The 21,635-nt window shown below is 36.3% G+C and overlaps 3 protein-coding genes, 3 long non-coding RNA genes and 1 pseudogene across 7 annotated transcripts; 2 read left to right on the forward strand and 5 right to left on the reverse strand.

Moving 5' to 3' along the window:
- Nucleotides 1-2,040: 2,040 nt before the first annotated feature.
- LOC147930003 (uncharacterized) lies at nt 2,041-3,641 on the reverse strand (annotated as a pseudogene).
- A 1,136-nt stretch (nt 3,642-4,777) lies between these two features.
- Nucleotides 4,778-7,553, reverse strand: LOC104738506 (uncharacterized). The gene has a single exon (XM_010458671.2). The coding sequence runs from the start codon at nt 6,446-6,448 to the stop codon at nt 4,778-4,780; it is 1,671 nt and encodes a 556-aa protein (XP_010456973.2). The 5' UTR covers nt 6,449-7,553.
- On the reverse strand, nt 6,557-7,435 carry LOC147930004 (uncharacterized). The gene has a single exon (XM_087480819.1). It carries the CDS (start codon nt 7,433-7,435, stop codon nt 6,557-6,559), a length of 879 nt encoding a protein of 292 aa, XP_087336945.1.
- A 471-nt stretch (nt 7,554-8,024) lies between the features above and the next one.
- LOC104737564 (uncharacterized) lies at nt 8,025-9,556 on the forward strand. Its single transcript, XR_759754.3, has 3 exons — nt 8,025-8,491; nt 8,751-8,862; nt 9,278-9,556. It is a non-coding gene; the product is annotated as an uncharacterized LOC104737564 (long non-coding RNA).
- A 284-nt stretch (nt 9,557-9,840) lies between these two features.
- On the reverse strand, nt 9,841-11,922 carry LOC104738507 (factor of DNA methylation 3-like). The gene is made up of 6 exons (XM_087480820.1): nt 11,916-11,922; nt 11,322-11,655; nt 10,973-11,192; nt 10,798-10,887; nt 10,429-10,716; nt 9,841-10,309 (listed from the first exon to the last, which is right to left on the reverse strand). Exons 1-6 carry the CDS (start codon nt 11,920-11,922, stop codon nt 10,073-10,075), a joined length of 1,176 nt encoding a protein of 391 aa, XP_087336946.1. The 3' UTR covers nt 9,841-10,072.
- A 905-nt stretch (nt 11,923-12,827) lies between these two features.
- On the forward strand, nt 12,828-14,950 carry LOC104737566 (uncharacterized). 2 transcript variants are annotated; one of them, XR_759755.3, is made up of 4 exons: nt 12,828-13,013; nt 13,299-13,424; nt 14,381-14,485; nt 14,765-14,950. It is a non-coding gene; the product is annotated as an uncharacterized LOC104737566 (long non-coding RNA). The 2 variants fall into 2 exon arrangements; XR_015577407.1 differs by having other exon boundaries at nt 12,898-13,013; nt 13,212-13,424.
- On the reverse strand, nt 13,597-14,285 carry LOC147930005 (uncharacterized). Its single transcript, XR_015577408.1, has 2 exons — nt 13,994-14,285; nt 13,597-13,892 (listed from the first exon to the last, which is right to left on the reverse strand). It is a non-coding gene; the product is annotated as an uncharacterized LOC147930005 (long non-coding RNA).
- Nucleotides 14,951-21,635: the final 6,685 nt, after the last annotated feature.

Raw genomic sequence — 21,635 nt, forward strand, 5'->3', positions numbered from 1 at the left:
GTTTACAAATGAGATGGTTAGTGTTTAGATTTTACAATTAGAATAAAATTATATGTTGGTTTGGGTTTATAAATGAAGTGGTTAAGGTTTAGATTTTACAATTAAAACGAAATTATATGTCGGTTTGGGTTTACAAATGAAGTGGTTAGGGTTTAGATTTTACAGTTAAAACGAAATTATATGTCAGTTTCGGTTTACAAATGAAGTGGTTAGGGTTTATATTTTACAATTAAAACGAAATTATATGTTGGTTTGGGTTTACAAATGAAGTGATCAGGGTTTAGATTTTACAATTAAAATGAAATTATATGTCGGTTTGGGTTTACAAATGAGATGGTTAGTGTTTTGATTTTACAATTAGAATGAAATTATATATCTGTTTAGGTTTATAAATAAGCGGTTTAAGTTTTAAATTTTATAATAATGTATACAGATTTTGTTTCATTATTTTATAAAGAGGTGAATGAATAGGTTCTTAAATGTATTATGACATATGAAATTTTTATTGGCTAAAATAAGAAGAAGTGAACAAAGGGGTTCACCTTAGGAGTGAACTCAAAAATTGTTCATATCGAAACTTGTTAAAATGGACTTTAAACCAGTTTAATTTTGGTATATTTTGGTATAATTTTTGTTTTTTTTTTTAAGTTAGGGAATAAGTCGGGGTCAAATTGGATTCTGAACCAAAATCTCAATCGTTCCAAATTAAACCGTATTCAAAATTGGGTTAAACCAAAACCCGAAAATTCGGGTCAAGTTGGATTGGCAGCTTCGGATCTGGTAAAAGTCGCATGCTTAAGTCTATTGTTAATCTCCATGTTCCAATTTGAAAGAGAGTATTGAGCCTTATTAGGCTTAGTTTACCATTTTATTTTGTTTCTTTACTCGACAATTCTTGCACTACTATACTCTTATCCTAGAAATTCTTTTCTACACATCCACTTTAATTCTACATACCTCTCTTCTTTAATGAAAGGACGAAACTACCTCTCTAACAATTTTTAAATAAAAATCGAACATCCTAGTTGTACCAATTGCACCCTAGTTGCACCCCGCATAGTGGGATTCGAACCCTGAGCGCGCGCGCGTGCGCATGAAGCTCACAACCACTGAGCTATTGTGTTTTTCGTTGAACACTTACTGATTTAATTATATTTAACTTTTAACAACCTTTATTAAGGGTAATTTTGTCTTTTTAACATTGAGGGGGTTTTGAGAAATTGTTTTGATGGAAAGGGGTATATGAGATTTTGGTCCTTTTTTATGTCTCTTTCGAGTTTTTGTTGTCAACGAGAAGACTTAATAACAAAAAATACTCTTTTTAAAAGGTTTTCGGTTGTTTTATAGTTATCGTGTAATGTTGATGATAAATAACGAATGGCTGCATGAAATTGAATAGGTCGAAAGTATTAAGATGAATAAAATTGAGTTGAATATCATTTAACTAATTCATCTCACAATTGAAGAAGTGGAAGAAAATTATTCAGCCAAATTCACTGTTGGAGTCAAAAGTCTTGATGATTCCTAAAAGTAGTCATCGCAATTTTCTTGTCTTTGGTCTTCAAATTTTGAAAAGATAAGACTGATAGAATTCATTTTTATGGGGAGATTCTGAAGAAAACAAAAGCTTGAAAACATAGGAAACATGTCGATCATATCCACTACAAGAAAACATGGAATTACCGACTACAAAAACAGTCACTATACAGTCGCTAACTACTTAGTCACGACTGATTGGCGACTGACATACGTAGTCACTAAACTGATTGGCGACTAACCAAAACGTTTTGTTTACGTTTTGGTGACTGTTTTACGACTGTTTAATTATCATGTTTTTAAAAAAATTATGGTAAAAATGCATTATTTGATTTTGTAATACCAAATCTGATTAAGAAAACTATAACTAAAACATAGCAAACATGAAATTAAACAAAGACATAAGTACCATGTTTTTTACAAAAGTTGCAAAAGTTCCAAAAAACATCCAAATATCCAAGAGTGTTGCAAATATTACAAAAGTTTTCATAATCATGAGGGAACCTAACTTTGAAAATCAGCAGGGTTTGGGTCATTGGTTTGAGACTCGAGGAAGGCGACATAGTTTGGGTTAGTCTTGAGGAAACTCACCAAGCGTGAGATCTCTGCTTGTTGCTCAGATGCAACCCGTAAAGCCTCAGCTGCAACCCGTGAAGCCTCTGCGTCACGCTCTGCTTGTAGAGCTGCTTGTTCCTTTATTTTGCGGTTAGCGTCTTCAAGCTGTTGTTGCAGGGTTGTGAAAGTAGAAGAGCTTCCAGGATACTTCCGCTTCCCGTTGATGTAACTTCCTAAGCTTCCAACTCCAAAGTATGTTCCTCTATCATTTATGAAAGTATATTCCATACACAAAACAGAGAGAAAAAGTTATTATAATTACTTAACAATGAAAAACTTAATAGCTTATTAGAAAGAAGCAAATTACCTTAAGAAAGAGCTCATCATCCTCCTCGTGAGATAGCTCTGATCGACGTGAAGTACCATCAGAAGACTCATCATTATCTTGAGCAGCCAACTTAGCTTCCCTTTTTTTCTTATATGCCTCATGAACTGCTTGCACTTTCTTATCCACAAAAGTACCATCTTTTTTGGTATGAGTCCTGAGAAAAACTTCAGGAATAGTTGGCGGTCTTCCCAATTCTACTTCCTGAAATGTTAGACAATGAAAAAGTTAGGAACCATTTGATGTCAAGTAATTAAACAATGAAAAGGTTATGATGTAACTCACCATCTATTGTTCGATTTGAAAGGAAGACTTCGGCCCTGATACATGCTTGTGAGGGCCAAGACCATTACGGTCAGACATTCGAGCTGCTGAAGTGGTTGCACTCTTTGCCATGGCTTCTTCTGTGTTCCAATAGTCACACATTTCTTTCCAAAGAGTTCTCTCAATCCACCTCGGTTTCACTTCCTCTCGCTGAGCTGCTGACTTGGAAACCATGTCTTTCATACAGTTTTGACAAATGCTATAGAACTTTGCTTGAACCACACCGGTTAGAGAGGGATCCCAGGTGTGTGTTTTCTACAAAAGAAGACTAGTGTTAGTGATAAAAAAAACCAAGAAAAAAACTATAAATATAGAAATCAAATTGAAAGGAGTAGAAGTTTACCGCGAATTCCAAGAAGTTACCTTCTCTTCTTGCATTCAGAACACAATCCCAACTGTAATATGGACCATCAAACTTGTTTGTAAACACTTTTGTAATCTTTCGGGTAAGTGATGACTTGTCTTTACCAAACCTTCAAACACAAACAAATCAGTAGTAAAATTCTAATCAAACACAAACAAATCGATCAATCCAAGTAAAATTCTAATCACAAACAAACACAAACAATCCAAAATTCTAAAAATTCTAATCACAAACAAATCGATCAATCCAAAATTCTAAAAATTCTAATCACAAACAAACACAAACAATCCAAATTTCTAAAAATTCTAATCACAAACAAACAAACACAATCAAATTTTAATCCAAAATCCAAAATTCTAATCCAAATTCTTACCAAGTGGTTCCACGCTCTAATGAGGGAGAGAGGACAGTGGTATACTTCTCAAGGCCTGGTTGGACAAACATGTCATGTAAAGAAGCGAGTACATCAGCTGGGAGATTTGATTCCCTTGCACCGTCATCCTCAGAATCAACTTCTTCCTAATGTGAGTTTTGCACTTGAGAACTGTGAAGCGATGCAGAATCTGCTCGAGGTTGACCAGGTTAAGAAGAGGGTGGTCGATGAGACTGTCGAGGTAGAGGAGACTGTCGAAGTAGATTCGAGACTTGAGGAGCCTGTCGATGATGATTCGTGATTGACGGTTGAGGAGACTCTCAAAGTTGGCTCGAGATTTCTGGTGGATTCGTCGCGGAGGCGAGAGGTTGAGGAAAAGGACGCCTGGTTGGAGCTTCGCCGGAAGGGGATGTTCCAGGAAAGCTCCTCGAGTGCTGGAACAGATTTGTCGGAGGTGGATAGTCTCGGTAAGAAGTTGTAGGTCTCGCTGGAGGCTGGAGGATTGGGACAGGAGTTCCCTGAGAATCAATCTCTGGATCTCGCTGGTTCGCCGGCGTGAAGGTATATTGGCTTGGAAGATTGGCGGGTCTTTGATTTGCCGTTTGTGAAGTTCCAGAGGTTCGATTAGAGGGATTTCTTCTTCCTCCGCCTCTTTTCTTTACTCCAGCCATCAAGGGTTTACGGTATCGTCGAGTGAGAGGAATTTAGATCTAGGGTTTTGAGGTTTCGCCGTTTCGTCTCGAAGAAGAAGAAACAATTGAGAAAAGAAATATTGGATTAGGGTTTGTTCGGAGAAGAAAACGAATAAAAAATAGGTTTTCATGTTTTGTTACGGCCCAAATTAATTAAAGAAGTCGCTAAATAGTAGCTCTTTAGTCGCAATCTTTTAACGACTGTCAAACTGGTCTCCAAATTAGTCTCAAATTGGCGACTACTCTGCGACAATATGCATCAGTCTCCAATTAGCGTCTCCTAGACGACTGTTTTATTTAAGTAGCCATTCAGTAGCAAAACAATCGCAATTCAGTCGCTAAATTTAGCGACTGTGTTTTTAGTCGCAAATTGCAGTCGGCAATTCCTTGTTTTCTTGTAGTGATCATATTTAAGATTACAAGATTCTTAGATAATGCATTAAGTAAATATATTCAGAAATGGAAATGAACATAAACAAAAAAAAATTACAAGAAATCTAAAAGAAAAACCTGGTTTCACATGCTTTTTATTTCATTTTGGGTTTCACCTAATCGTTCGCTTGACACTCTAAAGAGCAAAGGTATTTATTTGAGGTAATTCCAGTCTTTAAGATGATTGGAAAAATGCAATGCAACTCGCACGAAATGCAAAATGGACGAGATATACTATTATTGAGCACTACCTCATAATATCTATACCAAGTCTCTCTTGTGCTTCCTGGCATGAGATTTGAAAAGTCTCCGAGCACACACATTGTATGCACACTAGCTTGGTTATCTTTGCATGTGTAAAACCATGTCTCGGGATTAGTTTCTTTTTCACAAATATCACACCAGTATTTAACACTTGCCTTTTCGCCATAGCATAGTGAAAGAGGATGATCGTCAACTCTATGCTTTACCACTTGTGGTAGAGCGGTGCATTCGAAGCATATGTCAAATCTACAATCATCTTTAATGCATCCTAGCACATGATCACTCTTCTTTTTGCAGCCATTACAACTCTTAATCTCTCCATCTGGTAAAGTGTGATATAAGGGATGATCGGGATGACTTGGATGGAAAAATGGCTCACAAATTGAACTGCACCGAACATCAAATGACTTCTGCCCATGCTGGTACCTAAAACCACTGGAAAGTCTCTGACAAGCATCACATCTAAACCAATCAACCACATCTGTAACTAAAGTAAGACGCTCGTTGTGTAGCACATGCCATTTCCTTCTAGGCAATTCAGCACAGTTTTGGTGGAGAATGAAGTCACAGTCCACACATCCATAAAAAGATTGGAGACAGATGGGATGGGTGCATGCGTTGCACCGTTTGTTATCGTCACAAAGAACACCATTAGCGTGGATGCTTAGGTAATGTTCTTTGTGACTGAAATGTTGTATTGTGTTGTCATCTATTACAACATATGGCTCTATATCTTCTGTTTCTTCAGGTACTCCTTCGAGTTCTTTCCCGTTCCACACATCTTCTCTAGTAGCACATTTCGAATGAACGACATAGTCGGGACATCGCTGACAAGAAAAACCTCCACAAGTCCAATCCACCTCCTGACGACAAACTCCACAAACAGAATTGACAACACCAAGAACAGAAGTTCGAGAAACGCGGTGGTCATGTCGATTAATGCTTATGAGGCGTGGAAGGTCAAGACAGTCTTGATGGATCATAAAGTCACATTGAGCACATATGTAAGGGCTTCGATCGCCGGTCAACCCGCAAGCGTTACATGTAAAAGTACGGAGTCTTGGGAGAAGTGTGAGTTGGTGGTCATGAGCTCTCAAATTCAGAAGAGATTGTTGTGGTGGATTTAATACACAACGCATATCCACAGTGAAATTACACGAAGAACAATGATAAAACAATTTATCATCAATCTTTCTTGTGCAAAGACGACACGTTCCCTCAGAATAGTCGGGTGGTTGACCTGTGTGGAGCTTAAGAGGGTGCGAGGGGTGGTAAGAGTGGTTCACCTCTAAAGGGTGATTTACCTCTTGCGGATGCCATACGCAATCCACATGAAACGATAAATCACATTCGAGACATTTGTAAGGAAACCCATCACCAATCTCCCCACATTTAGCATCACAATCAAACTTGATACACTCCTTGAGAAGGGTCAGCTTGTGGTGATGTGTCTCGGGAATTTCAATAACTTGTGGTGGTGGGTACTTGGCGCAGTAAAGATCCACTTCTATGTCACAGTACATACAAGCATAGCATACATCAAATTTGCTGTACCTTCCACATTGATCGCAACATTGTCTACCATAAGCCTGAAGCTCAAGAGGGTGAATGGGGTCAGATGGGTGTTCGATTTATTTGGAGGACTCACCACATTTCTTGTGGACGAAAAAATCGCAGCTTTTGCAATAGAAGCCGTCAGTGATAGATTCGAAGCTTCCACAACAAGCGCCTTTCCTCAGATCATTCCAAGGCGTCATTAGATGCTCGTGAAAATTAGGTAGTAACACTCCCTTAGAATTCACAGTACCGAGAACAAGAGTTGGAGAAACACGGTGATCATGCCGATTAATGTTGATGAGGCATGGTAAGTTAAGACAGTCTTGATGAATCATGAAATCACATTGAACACGAATGTAAGGGCTTCGATCTCCGTTCAGTCCACAAGCATTACATGTAAACGAAATGAGTCTTGGGAGAGAATGGTTTACCTCTGACAGGTGTTTTAACTTCGATGGACGCAATATGCAACCCACATGGAAAAATAATTGACATTCGTAGCATACGTAAGGAAACTCAGCACCAGTAATCTTTCCACATTCAGCATCACAGTTGAACTCGAACAGCTCCTTGTGAAGGATGAGCTTGTGGTGATGTTTCTCGGAAATTTCAATAACCTCTGGTGGTGGGAACTTGGCACAGTATATATCCAGGTCGAAATCACAGATATCACAACGATAGAATAGGTCACTGATGCTCCTTCCACATAAACTGCAGTAATTACATCCTTCACTTCGAAGCTGAAGAGTGTGGTTCGGGTGATATCGGTGTTTGATAAATTCCGAAGACTCGCCACATTTCTTGTGGAGGAAAAGGTCGCAGCTTTTGCAGTAATAACCATCACTAATATCTTCCAAGAGTCCACAACAATCGCCTTTTCTTAGATCATTCCAAGGCATCATAAGATGTTCATGGACCAACGGAATTAACACTCCTTCAGACTCAGAATTCATAGTCGTATACTACAAGATTTGGAAAGAGAAAAAAAAAACAGATGAAGAAGAAAAAGAAGGGAAGAAGAAGAAATAGGTTGGATCTGAAATTTCAAAGCGCACTTTTTTTTTCCTCTGTTAAAACGTAAAAGCCTTCTCTTACTCTTAATCTCAACAATGTTATATTCTAGATATACTAGACTTTTGGTTTTAGTGGTATTCCATTAACAACAACAATATAGATCATTATTACTTTTGTATGATAGTGACAATATTATTAACTAATCATATTGTTTTTACCAATACAAACCACTTGTAAAAGAAAATAGTCAATTTCTTTTTTTTCTTTAGCTGACTTGGTTACGATCCAAAGGCCAACTGTACCATCGGGTTCATAAACACGATGAAACCAGTACGGTTCTAATTTCAATGGAAACTTTTTCTATAAGAAAAATATAAGTAATAAGTATTAAAAGGAATATAAAATAAATTTAATTAATAATAATACAATATTTATTATTTTTCTTAATTTTTGTGTTAATTATAAAAATCAACTATTATGATATTGAGGGAGTATATATTTTATGAGTAAGATCTAGTTACTAAGGTCATTCCCAATGAGGAGTTTTAAGAGGAGGTTATAAGAAAAAATAAGAAAAAAATAAATCATAAAGGAAAAAAAAAAAAAGCTCCTCTTGTTTAGTATACTCAATTTTGGATTAGAGACTGTGACCAGTGCATGGTTGGATAAAGAGTTTTATCGAGAGCAATTTTTTTTTTTTTGGCATTGTGTTCTTTCTCTTCCTCTCTCTCGCAAATCTCTCAATCGGAGAAGACGGGAATCGAAGGAGATTGGACTGGAATCGGGTCTTGTTACCGGATTGAATCCTGGTCAATATGAGGAACACATGAACCGTGGAGCTGGTTTCTATGTTGTTCCTGTGCATCAATTTGTTTTTATTGTTTAGCACTAGACATCGCACCTTGCGATTTTGCAGGATAAAGAAGCAGAGAAAGAGGGTGATGGTTTGAGGAGAGGGCTTCGGTTCCATGCAAATTCTCCACGAACACGAACAAGTACTCTCCTAGCTACAAAATTGAATCTATTTGTTGGGTTTGATTAGAAAAATTTTCTGTGTAGCTTTCTTATTGTCTCAAAATATTGTGCAAGCTTCATTATTTTGCTTATGATTGTTGTTCTGATTTAGCTGCTCAGTTGGAAATCGTTGGCTTGTTACAAAAGTTTTGATATGTTTTTCTTCATTCTTTGTTAGGGTGTACTGGTTTTATTTTGTTGCAGGCTTGGCTTGATATTGTAAGTCTTTTTTTTGCTTAGCTCTGTTGCAGACAAGGCTTAACAAATTGGTAGACACTTTCACACCTCTTGCTCCTTGTTCTGCTTAGTTGAAGCTCTCCTGCAGCCTACCCATGCTCTGATGCAGTTCCAGGTATATTGGTTGCTATACCTCTCTGTCCTTTTTTTAAACTCTCTTTGTTTGATGCTATTCTATATGATATGATTGTAAAGTCAACTCTTCTTTGGTGTGTTATTAGATTTACAAAGTTTGCATGTTTTCATCTGCAGCTGTTGTTTGGCTTGTCCGTTTTGCATATTAGTTATGTTTAGAAGTAATCTATTATTATTCACGGAGACATGAGATTTCAGACAAGTAGTAGTTCTACTTTGGTTCAGGATATAATTATCTCTGCATCTCTGCATCTCATTCTCTGTGTGTTTTTTTTAATTGTGTTGCTTTCAAACTTAGCGATTTGTAAACCTCTGAAAACATATGATATCTCTGATGGCGCGGTATAACAAGCTCTACTAAATCATTATTTCTCATGTTGTGTTGTTATCTGCAGATATTACATCGCTGAAGGTTAGGCCTTTAGAGCTACCAGAATCTCATGTGTGTGTTGTTGTTCTTTGAAATCTAAATGGACTTGGTGCCCACGCCCAACCACACTCAGCAATGGTTCGTGTTTCAGTCTGATGGTTCATTCATTGTGAGTGCAATCTTCTTGTGTACTTTGTCATCTTGTATCCAAATCTCTGTTTGGTAATCATTGTATCGAGAGAATACAATTAATTTGTCTAATCTCTGTTTGGTAATCAACAGTTTGCTTTGTTGATCTGTTCCATATTTTGTTTCTTTTGTCTCTGGTCTTCACATTCTCCATTGTGCCAAAGATGCAAAGACAAAGGGAAAAATTTCAAATTAAGAGACTCAAACTTATAACCCACCATTGGAGAGAAAAATTTTAATTAGGAATTCCAAAGTTCTTATTCTAGTAAAAGTACATAATGTAGTAATTAAAAATTATAAGAGCTCCAAAAATATAACCCCCCATTGTGGATGCCCTAAGGACTTGAACGGTTATATTTTTGGATCAATGTAAGGAGAATGTTTACATTGGAAGCAGGACATAGAAATAAGATACAAAGTTTGTATGAAGCATAATCGGTTCCTTTGCTAAGCGATCCAAACTTGAATTCAAACTATAAACAAATATCATATGTATATAAAACTCAACCAAGTAGAAGATATAATTTAAGTTGACATCAGTTGCAAGCTCACATTTGCTTCTCCTATATGCTTCTAAATTTGCTGTTAACGTTCATCAGCTGTGTGGGTTAATTCTGATCGGGACCCGCTTCTAGACTAGTGTGTTTTTCCTCATCTCACCAACAGATCTTCCTCTTCGGCACTTTATCCGTTTAAACGGATGCCAATCTGGGTCCTTAAGATATTCCTCCCAGAGCTGGATAACTTCAACTGCCCAATCCTCCAGATCTTCTTGACAATATTTTATTTTCATTGCTTCCATGAATGGTTTGGTGTCAATCTCCCCCACTCTCCTAACACCAATATGCGATCTCGTCTCTCTCAAATTCTATAAAATTCTAAGAGTTTATAATAATGTAAACTCACTATATGCAAAGAATCACCTAGCTCCTTTATGAGACTGATAAGTTCAAAGAAAATATGTTCGAATATAAGAGATCTACTTACGCTTATCAATGCTCTTCGAGCTTCTTGAAGCTCATCATTGGTCTTCCGCTCTTGTACAACAAGATCTTGATTAAATTTATTTAAGCGCGCAAGCTCTCCTTCTTTCTCACTAAGGTCTCTAAGAAAGGTCTCCACCTTGTTCACAATTTCAGAACAACCGTCCAGTTCCATGTGTCTCATCAGTCCCAGCTGTCTTTTCAGTTGCTCGACCTCCAGTTCAAGCTCCTGTTTCTGATCAAGCTGTCTTTCCAGTGCAGCAATTCTCTTATGAAGCTTTTCCTTTTGCATCTAAGGTTAAAAACACGGCAGGACCCTGTCACATAAAGTTAAAGAGCCAGCCTTTTTTTAAAGAAGGAAGCATTCCCAGACCTTGTGATCTACAGCCAGTTTTTGCACTTTCTCTGTGGTCTTTTGTTGTTCCACGCCAGCTAGTTGAACGTAACTATATATAGCAGCACTCTGATAATAATGCCATTGAACAAATTTTAGAAGAAGAAAGAGGCAGTCCAGAAATTAGTTTTTCAAGGAAGATGTTAGCATATACCTGTTCAAACTCTTTTGCCAACAATTTCCTCTGTGTTTCATTCTTTGCCTCCCGTTTTGCCAACTCCAATTCTTTAATTTCAAGTTCTTTTATCTGAGACTCCAGCTGCACCTTTTGCTTTTCATGATCAGCAAAGATCCTATTGAAGTGATCAGTTGATTTTTGTTGTCTTCCCGTCAGATCTTCAGATGCAAAACGAAAAAATGTAAAACGAATATATCTATAGAAATATGTATAGTTGGGTGATGCAACGATACTTTCTCAAAGGGATGCAATTCTTGAAGCTAGTAGGAAAACTCCATCTTCATTGTAAGCACGGAGAATCTTTTCTTTTTCTTCAGTCTCATACTTAAGATTAATCGAATCCTTTGAATATTTTTCCTCTAACTTCTTCAACCGATTTGTTTTGCTCTCAACCATTACGTTTAGAGAGTTCATAAGCTTTTGTTCTTTCCTGGCCTCTTCCTCTGCAAACCTAGAAATACTCTTGAGGCCACCCGTCTTCCGCAAGTTTTCTCCTAAATAGTTAGCCTTGAAGTAATCATCAGCATTGGCAAGCCATGCATAAAGGCTCGAGTCAGCAGCACCACACATCCAACCCTTTTTGCCATGACCATCTGCTTCATAAGCCTTCTTGAACACCAAAGCATCGTGAAGTCCATTCCAGTCTCTATTAAACTCCTCTATTCCGGTTCCAGAATGACCAAAACGGTCCCACACAGTCTCCAGTGTGAAGAACGTAGATTTAATTCAATGAAATCCCCAATATGATTAGTTTTGAAACCCGGACCGGACCGGCCGGTTGAACCGGTTTAACCGCGAACCGGAAGGTATGCCGGTCCGGGTTATACTTAAAAATGGGACACTTAAAAACCCGGATAGAACCGGAAAAACCCGACTAAAACCCGTTAACCCGTGGTTGAACCGGCGGTCCGGGTTATACCCAACATCTAATTATCAAATTTGAAGGAGTAAGTAAAAAGTAATTAATGTAGAGACCAACTATATAAAGAAGGAATCGAGTACTACTTCCTCTAACTTTTCCGATGTGGGACAATATATTATTTCTAAGAGTGTGGTTTTCTTCATTTTGTTCGGCCACGTCTATTTTTTTTTTAATTTTGTTCCTGTAAAAATCTCTTTACCAGTTCTATTATATTTTTATATGGATATTCATAAAACCTATGTAACATATATATGTATGATATTTCTATATTGTGAAATTCAGTAAACTGTTGACCAACGGTTGGATCAGGTCAACCTATTGACCCGGTGATCCGGAAAGTTGTCCGGTTTGTTTTCCGGATCAGGTTTCGAAACATTGCAAATTACAGACCACTTGTCTAAACAAAATAGTCATTTTTTTTATTCTTTAGCTGACTTGATTACCATCCAAAGGCCAACTGTACCATCGATTCCCAAACACGATGAACCAGTACGGTTCTAATCTCAATGGAAATTTTTGTATATATTTTATTTTCAATAGTATTATAACTACACTGGCCGATTTTTTATTGTTTATTGTTTTCATATCTATTAAAAAAGAAAGTTTATGAACCCAAAGATTGTAACTGTAGTAATTTTGTAGTTAGAGTTTATGTAAACTGGGTATTAAAATATTATTTATTTGTCTGCGTTTATATGTTAAATGTATTATTACTATATAATTTAATTTTATATGTTTCATTCAAACTTATTTGTATACAATTTTAGACACTTGTTTGCATCATAAACAACAATGCCTAATCATATTTTTGCTGTTTAAAAATAAAGTATATCTATATATTACTTTATGTTTTACTTTCACACCATAAGTTTTTTGTATATTAACATTTGGTATGCTGAGGTCCATTACAAAAAATTTAATTGATGGGTTAAAATGTCGTGGCCCAGTTTCTTACAAAGTAATAGTTTTTCTTTTTTTGTCGGATGGTCCTTTTTCTGTTCTCTCCTGAAACGAATAAAATTCCTACAGTGTCTGATTCCATCGATGTTGCTCTGTACTTGATTTCATAATCTCCAGAATTATGTCGTCGCAAAGGTATTTCCTGATCCAAAATGCATAGTATCGTGGTTTGAAGGTTGTCGTTTTGATATTAATGAATTTGCTATTTGCAATTATCTGTTTTACAAATCGGGTTTTGATAATTTGGATCGGAATATTGGTGATTCGTACGGGCAACACTCAATTCGTCTGAATCGATATGGTTCTTCACCTGTTATGGTTTCCGTGTTATAGTTTATCACGAAATCCCCTCAAATTCACGGTTAGATCCAATTATATTTGATATAAAGACATTATATTTTCATTTGAATTTTTTATTAGGAAAGTGGGAGCGGAGTATTACCTTTGTATGTTTTCACTTTGACAAATCTGAGGACGCAAACCACAATGACACCATTTGATGCTTGGCTGTCTCTAAAGACTTTGTCAGCAAATGAGCCCCACAAGGTACATGATACCCTCTCGTCCATATCAATCAAAATTTGATTTTAGTTCATGTTTTTTTTGAATAAAGGCTTAGAATTAGGCAGACAAATGTTACCTTTCGTCCCGCATCTCAAACACGAGATTGTGCATTGGCTTGTTGTTAACTTAGGCTGTAAATGGTTGCTTAAAATTGAAAGAATTGAAAATTTTTAGTTGAATAAAATTGGGCTGAATAATATTCAGCCCATTCAGCTCCAAAATATTGGTTGAACAAGTTGAACATTTTTGCAGTAGGATTAGTTTATTTTTTCAACTTTTTAGGTTGAATGAATTGAATAATTATTTTCAACTTCTTCAACCTCTTCCATTCAAATGGTGAAATTTGGTTGAATAATTTTTTTCAACTCCTTCAACCTTTTCAATTGTGCAACCATTTGCATCCTTCAACTGTCTCCATATCACCAATGTTCACCACTTGACTAATCAAATCTGTAAATTTTGTTCGACATAATAGAAACCATTAGAGGAAGTCAATGTTTTTTTTCACCATAGATATTTTAAGAATATAAGAGGAAATCATAAAAAGTTACCAATCAACATGTTAGTGTTAAGCACTGGATCCTCAACACTTGCAAACTTTGTCAAGCTTAGGAAGTTTGAGTCGGACTTAGGATCACTAACAGCAACATAGGTCCCATTGACAAAACTAAGTTTGTACAAATGAGTGGTCGGACGGAACTGACCAACCGCATGAGTCAGAGAAAAGGTCTCGATGAACCTCCATGAGCCAATGGAAAGGTGGTTGACATAACGGTTCACCAAGTTTTTTTTCACGGACTCGTGTATTTTCATTCCCTATAATATAAATTATAAAATAGTGAGGGAAGACAAAGTTAGGAAGAGAATAGATTATGTAAAGAGTGATGGATTCACCGTCTCGTCAGCCAAAATGAGTTAAAGTGTCTCTCCTGTGTTAGGAGTATATTGGCACCAATTATGAAGGACTTTGACCTGGATTCTTCATGCAGTCTTGTATGGACGAATGTCTTTGAGGAAAGCAAAAGAAGCCACCATTGTCTTAGGTATGGATTTATTTAGCTTTGTTTGTTTTGACTCTATCTTGGTGAGGTTGTGTTTATATAGTTTGTAATTGGAAATTGGTATGATTGCGTATAAAAAATAAAGAATATATGGGATTCTCTATTGTGGGGAAGTTTAGATTTTTTGCTGATAGAATTGAGAATATTACGTTTAGTAATCTGCGTATGTTTAGGAATACAATGATGTTATGGGTGTGATATCTTTGGAGATTTGATATCAAAGTAATAGTAATTGATTATGATTGATTGTTGAATGTGCAGAAAATTAGGTCTGAAGTCCAAGGAAGAAGTTAAGAGGTCTTATACTTTCTATATTTTCGGCAAAGGAAGCTGTATTATTGTTTTTTAAAAATTTTATTGATTGTAATTACAATGGCATTGCATGTAAATAAGTCTCGACTCCAAGTTTTCTGCTGTGAAAATGTTAATATAGATCTTTTTCCCAGATATTCTGCGTAACTAGACTTTTTGTGGTTTATTCAATAGCAACTATAGAATGGTTAATCTGTTAAACCAGTAAATTTAGGATATAAATTGATAATATAATTGCTAAGTCACTAGTTTATACAAAATACAAAATGGGCGAAGTGGACACTTGCAAAAATAGTCTATTTAGGATTTTTATTTCGGTGGATTATTTATTAACAAATAGCATCCTCATCTGTTTTGGTTTGAGAAATTTTGTGTAATGCTGAAGATATTGAGAGTAATGTGTGACCTGCCGATTACATTATTGCCGATTACATTATTTCACTAGATAACTAACATAGACGAAGGTATCTTTATTGTTTACGAAAATTTTATTTATTTCATTAAACCGAAGTAACTGCAAAAAAAAAAATCAATTTTTGATTATTCAAAAAAAGGGTAATTGACAAAAATAGCACACATTTAAGTTTTTGTTTCAAAACTAGCACACACATTCAAATTTTCCAAATTTAGCACAAATTTGTATATCATTATAAATAAAATATTAATAAATTAAAACAATAATCTCTCTCACATCTAAAGCAAAATCCTGACATTGTAACCACCTTGTTCTCTCTCACTCCTCCCTCTCCGTCGACTCCAAAACCAAATGCAAACGGTGTACCACCGACGAACCTAATCAGATCTGAATCGGAGGTGAGTCATCGTCAATCGGTGTATCATCGTCGGCCGGTGTATCATCGTCGGCCGGTGTATCATCGTCGGTCAATCAACGGTGGTATCACCTTCACATATCAGATTCATGATTCTTCTTCTTCCCCGATCATCTTCTTCGTCTTCATGTCACTATTCATCCTTTTATCTTCCTAGTGTAAGCTTTATATCCATTTCCACTTGCTATTCTTCTTTTATTGTAGAAATTGTAAGCATTGTAACTTTTATATGTATGTGATTTTGACTTTTCCAAATCCCTAAAAACCTAAATCACCATATTATTATCCATTTAGTTAGGCTAGTATTTGAGGACATAAACAAACCAGAACTTGAGATGATTCAGTGTTGGCTTTATGTGTGTATAATTTGCAGTTGTAATTTTTATGTGTGTGTGATTAGGATTTTTGATTATGGAATTTTCGTTCTTTCTTACTTGAATTTTCTGCAGAAATTAAAGAATCAAGTTATTGTTGACTGTAGAATAATTTATATTAGTCTACTTGACTTGGTCGTTTTAGTTTTGTAAGAACAAGTTTATTAAGTATATTTGCGACGAGTATTGAAATTGGATGTTCTTGTTTCTTATTGAGATGGTCTTGGAGCTGAGTTAGGCCTAGCATGCACCATCAATTAAGCTTCTATCTTTGTGTTGTTAGATTTATATACTACCTAATGATAAATTTAAAGTGTGTTTGCCTCAGGATTTGAACCTTGCCCATAATACAACATTTTTTAAAAAGAACTCAGTTGTCTTATATCTTATGTATAATATGTTGTCATCCTTATTGATTGTTGCTTGTGTATTGTTTATTGTTTGTTGCTTGTGTATTGATGTGTTTCTTAGTCACATTTGAAAATTCAGGAAGCATTGTTGCAAATTCAGAAAGACTTTCCTGAAACATATTCCCTGTTTTCATTTTTATTGCAGGAAATGGGGATTGATCATTGCTTGTTGGAGTTTATCTTATATTTCTCTCAATTGGGGAGATAAGAGTATGTAATTCAAAATTTGCTTTAGTTAGCTTCTGATTACAAGGTAGTAGCAGTATTGCAGCAGTTGTGGAATTGTTCTCATAATCAGTGCATCTAATGCAATACATGATGTTCTTGAATTTCAGGAAGACCGTCATGAAAAGAAAAAAAGAGCATTACGAATGAGTCATTGACGTTTAGGAAGAACTCCTTGAAATTTAGGAAGAATTCATTGACGTTTAGGAAGATCATTGTAAAACACCAATATGAGAACATCATGTTGGATATTTCTATTTGCTACCTTTATTGTAAAACACCAATATGTGCACATAATCAAATCATTATACATCACTAATGAAGTAATATGTGATACAATAAAGCAAAGCACATATAAAGAGATTTAAAAACACATTTTAAAAAAATTTAGGAATGATTCCATAGCTTTTAGGAATGTGTTCATGAATTTTAGGAAGACCTTCCATAATGACGAACTCAAACTTCCACTCAAGTGCCCATTTTCCCATTTTCCCATCTTCATCATCAACTCTCTGCTTTGTTCTTGAAATATTTGTCATCATGTATATCATCAATCACTTGAGTTAGACCTGAAAACCTTATTTGTCATCATGTATATCATGTATATCATCAATCACTTGAATTTACAGGTTGTATATATGTCTCTGAAAAATTGTAGCAACATCTAGTTGTAGGTTCTTCAAGTTTAAATATGATTAACACCTTAAACGGAGATGCGAGATCACAATGAAGTAGGATGATCATAATACATTCAAGTTTAAAATTGTTAATCAAAGAAGTCGACGACATTGAAACCAATGACAATGATGAACTTCTCTTACTCTTATAAATCATTTCCTCATCTTTCTCCACTCAACAATCTTCTACAGAACACCAATTCTCAAATGATTAAATGATGTTTAGGAAGGATCTTTTTAAATTCAGGATGGTTTTCCTAAAAACATCATGAGCATCTGTGTTGCAACCTGAACACTCTGATACAACTTGATGACATGGCTTCAGATGTGAATTGCCCAACCCAAGAAATCAACAAAATCAATCTAAACACACATTAACATGAAAACAGATTCAAAAATTGATTTGCCAACGCTTTCTACTTGTTCCCGTAAGAGGAATCAAATCATCCACAATGACTTTAACTCCCATCTCAGCAAAAAAACATCAACGGAGGAAAGTGTAAAACTCATCACTGTTACCAAGCACACTATCACTGTCCATATCAAACAAAACCGCTGATACTTTCCCCAATCATCCATCGTAATTGTACCCGAAGGATTCTCCGTCGCCGTATTCACTATCATAGACGACGGAAGTGCCGTAGCTTAATTAAACGCTGATCTTCGATCGAAATTTGGTGAGTGAAGATGCTATTGATGTGGATTTTTATTGTATTGGTTTCAGTCAATCGATTTTGACACTTAATTGAAAAGATATGAAGATCTGAGTTCAAAATCTTCACAGCAAGTTTCGCTGGAGTTTGGAGATCTAAGATCGTCAATTTGATTTAAAAAAAACAATTTGTTATTTAAATTAAATAAGAATCTCAATATACAAATGCTAGTTTTGGAAAATTTGATTATGTGTGCTAATTTTGGAATAAAAACTTAAAAGTGTGCTATTATAGGGTACTTCTAAAAAAAACAGAAAAAAAGAGACTAGAAAAGAGGAGAATAGTTAATAAGTTGGAAAAAATATAATAAAAAAAAAAAAAAAAAAAAGAGAAAAGAAGAGAAAGAGACGACACAAAATGTATACCATGAACTTAACCTCAATGCAAAGATGTTGAGATTGGATGAAGACGATGAACTTTGGTGGGATGATAAGTTTATTTGTTCATCACTGTGTAAAATATACTTCAAGCAAGAGCGGTTCAGTTTTTCTTAATTAAGATTCATTGCATTAGGATTCCTTATGAACAGTACACTGTCAATACCAAAATGAAAAGCATCGATCGGTCTTCAAACGATCAAGTTGAAGAAAGGCCAAACATGTCTCAGCGGAAAGAGAAAGAGAGATATAGCAGGTAACTTGGAAGCTGTGTTAATCTACCATATTTTAGGAAATTTGAATGGTGATTAACTTCGGTGAAATAGTATGTAGAAAGCTTGTGTATTATTATAAATGAAGAAGTGTGTTTATACAAACGTAGAGAAACAGAGAAGTTAATTAGATACGGTCTAAGATAGATTACAATTCCTTTATCCACTTTAGTCAGTTGAGTCAGTGTACCAATTCCTTTAACCACTTGAGTTCACAGAGAGCATCAGAGATATGCATAGTACGATATTCCGCTTCATCCGAAAAGCCAGAGACAGTTTGTTGCTTCGTTTTCTTCCAAGAAACCGGCAAGTCCCCAACAAAGACAATATACACACTAAGGAAACTGCGAGATATAGGACAATCACTATAATCAGAGTCACAATCATTATAATCAGAGTCAAAGTAAGTAGAAATGCGGAGATCGTCATTTGAACTGAGAAGAATACCCTGACGTGGACAAGTTTTGAGGTAGCCAACAAGGGGGCTTCCCAATGCGGTTGTATTGGTGTCTTCAGGTCATCTCCAAGGGAGAGTTGTTAGCGAGTATGTTAACTTAAAAATGTAAAAAAAAAAATCAAAAATATCAATTAAGCTTAGAAATATATATTAGCTAAGATGTTTTGGAATGAATATCTTAGGGCACATACATAGACAACCCCTTATATGCTTTTGAAATAAGTTTTTTCTCTCAGACACAACTATCGAGGAGACCTTCACAACCAAGCTTTCAGGCGCCGGAGAGTCTTCTGCTCGCCGGCGTCGAGATCTATCCGCTTTTTCCCCTGCTCGACAAATCCTTGATCTTTTTAGTTTGGTCTTTTTCAAGCATTTTCCCCATTTCCCCCCTTCTTAACCTTTTTCAAACCCAATAAAGTTTATCTCCTATCTAAACCAAGACCACTGTATACTCCCGCCGATCTATCACTTACCGAAGAGACTCTCTTCGCAAATCTCGGGAAACCTTACTGCCCAACCCTCACTTTGGCAATCTTTTGTGAAACTATGATTTTCCCCAGTGGACCTAGATTTCGTCGTCAAATCAAACCGAGACCAGCGGTTGCTCTTACCAATCTTTAACTCACCGGAGATGCACCTTGCATTGCAAACCTCTCTGCCATCCTTGGACAGCCGTCACAGCTTCTTCCCATCTAAACAATCGGTCCTGCAGCTAGGATTTTCCCTAGTGGACCTAGCCACCAATGACGACCCTTGCCACGGCCATTACAGCCTCCCGCTGATCTCTCACTCATTGGAGAAACCCCTTGCATCGCAGATCTCTCCACAAGTCTCGGGCGGCCGACAACCTCACCATCCATTGCGGCTTCTTCTTGGGAACCTATGGTTTTCCCTAGTGGATCTAGGCCTCAAATTAGGCCTATTAGCGCAAAAACGATCCAAATCCATTTATTCTTCTCATGTTGGTGTAATTAGCAAGCCCAAGTCCAGTTCTTCATCTTCCATGCCTAACCATCACCAAGTGATGTGTCGCCTTTCTCTGCTCAATGGTCGAAGACTCCATTAGAGTAAGGTAACAATTGTGCTGCCTTGGTTAGTATTATATCTTACTTGGAACCTGACTTTAGCTACTTTGAGGATTTTGAGGTTTGTTTTTCAAAATATACGGTCATATGGTCTTTGTTCCTTGAACTGCTCTTACAAACATGATACTCTTGATCTTGAACACCTTCGGTTCAATGACGAATACCAGTTAAGCTGGTCACCTGATGATTTCAAGCATCGTCTCCCAACCATCCCCATCACAAGGATCCCATACAAAACAGTGCCTATTGCGTTTTCCCGAAGTGATCCAACCATTTTGCTTTGGGTATCAAAGCAACCCTTAACCGACTACATCAACATAGTCCCCAGAATCTTTGCTGTCCTATTACTGTGAGTTCCTATCGCCCCGGTGGATATCAATGCATTGACTCTTTTTTCAACGTCACAGTGTCAGATGACCGTGACTACTCAACTATCCTTTGAAGCTCTCGAGGATGGGCTATTGTTGTACCATGATCTCACATGTGCCATTAGACTTCCAATCTTTTGGTTCATAGCTCTCTTGGATTCTACAATCGATGATCTCTTTTTATCACCTTTTGGCATTGGGGAATGCCTTTTGTATTGTTTCTGTATTGTTTCAAACTTTGGCTCTTGCTCCTTCTCTGTACTTGTAATGTCTTTTTATATCTTGAATGAATGAAGCAAAGGGTTTTGACAAAAAATAAAAATAAAAAAAGAATATCTTAGGGCACATGTCATTTTTTGATTGTTTGGTGAAAGAAGGAAAAAAAATGTTTTGCGCGTTAATTTTTTTTGGTTTCTTTTTCATCTGTTTCTCTCTCGTTATCTCCGAGTCTCCGACATTGAAACGAAGAACACAGATCGAGTGTTTGATTTGAGAGGAGAATCAATCAGAAGAAGAAATCTTAGAGAAATCGGAAGCTTCTCTCTTGTATTCGAGTTTGGTTCGGCGAAATTTTTCTGGTCAAGGATCAAGGAACTGGTAAATCTTTCGTCCTCTTTTTTTTTTTTTTTTGCTTAAAAAATCAGTCTAATCTTTGTAAACATCGAGTCAATGTTTCTCTATCTAGATTTGTTTGGTGGTTGTTCGATCTCGTAAGATTTTGCATCGATTTGGTTGATTGATTTGGAGCTGAGATTAGGTTTTTCTCAGTGATTTAAAACCTGTAAAAATTGGGAGTTTTGGAGAACATTGTAGAATGTGTATAGCATAACAAGGCGGCTTCCCAATGCGGTTGTATTGGTGTCTTCATATTGTGGGATGATCTAACCCAAAATGCACCAAATATTAAGACCGGATCCATACTTGGACCAAATATTTTCCGAATCTGAAGCAAACTGGGTCTAGTGACACTCTCCGATTAACATCGATCAAAACTCTCTTTGGTGTAACTGGGGCACTTTAATAAACTACCAT

The sequence above is a fragment of the Camelina sativa genome, chromosome 13 (genome assembly GCF_030686135.1).
Source record: "Camelina sativa cultivar CO46 ecotype springtype chromosome 13, ASM3068613v1".
Classification (NCBI taxonomy): Eukaryota; Viridiplantae; Streptophyta; class Magnoliopsida; order Brassicales; family Brassicaceae; genus Camelina; species Camelina sativa.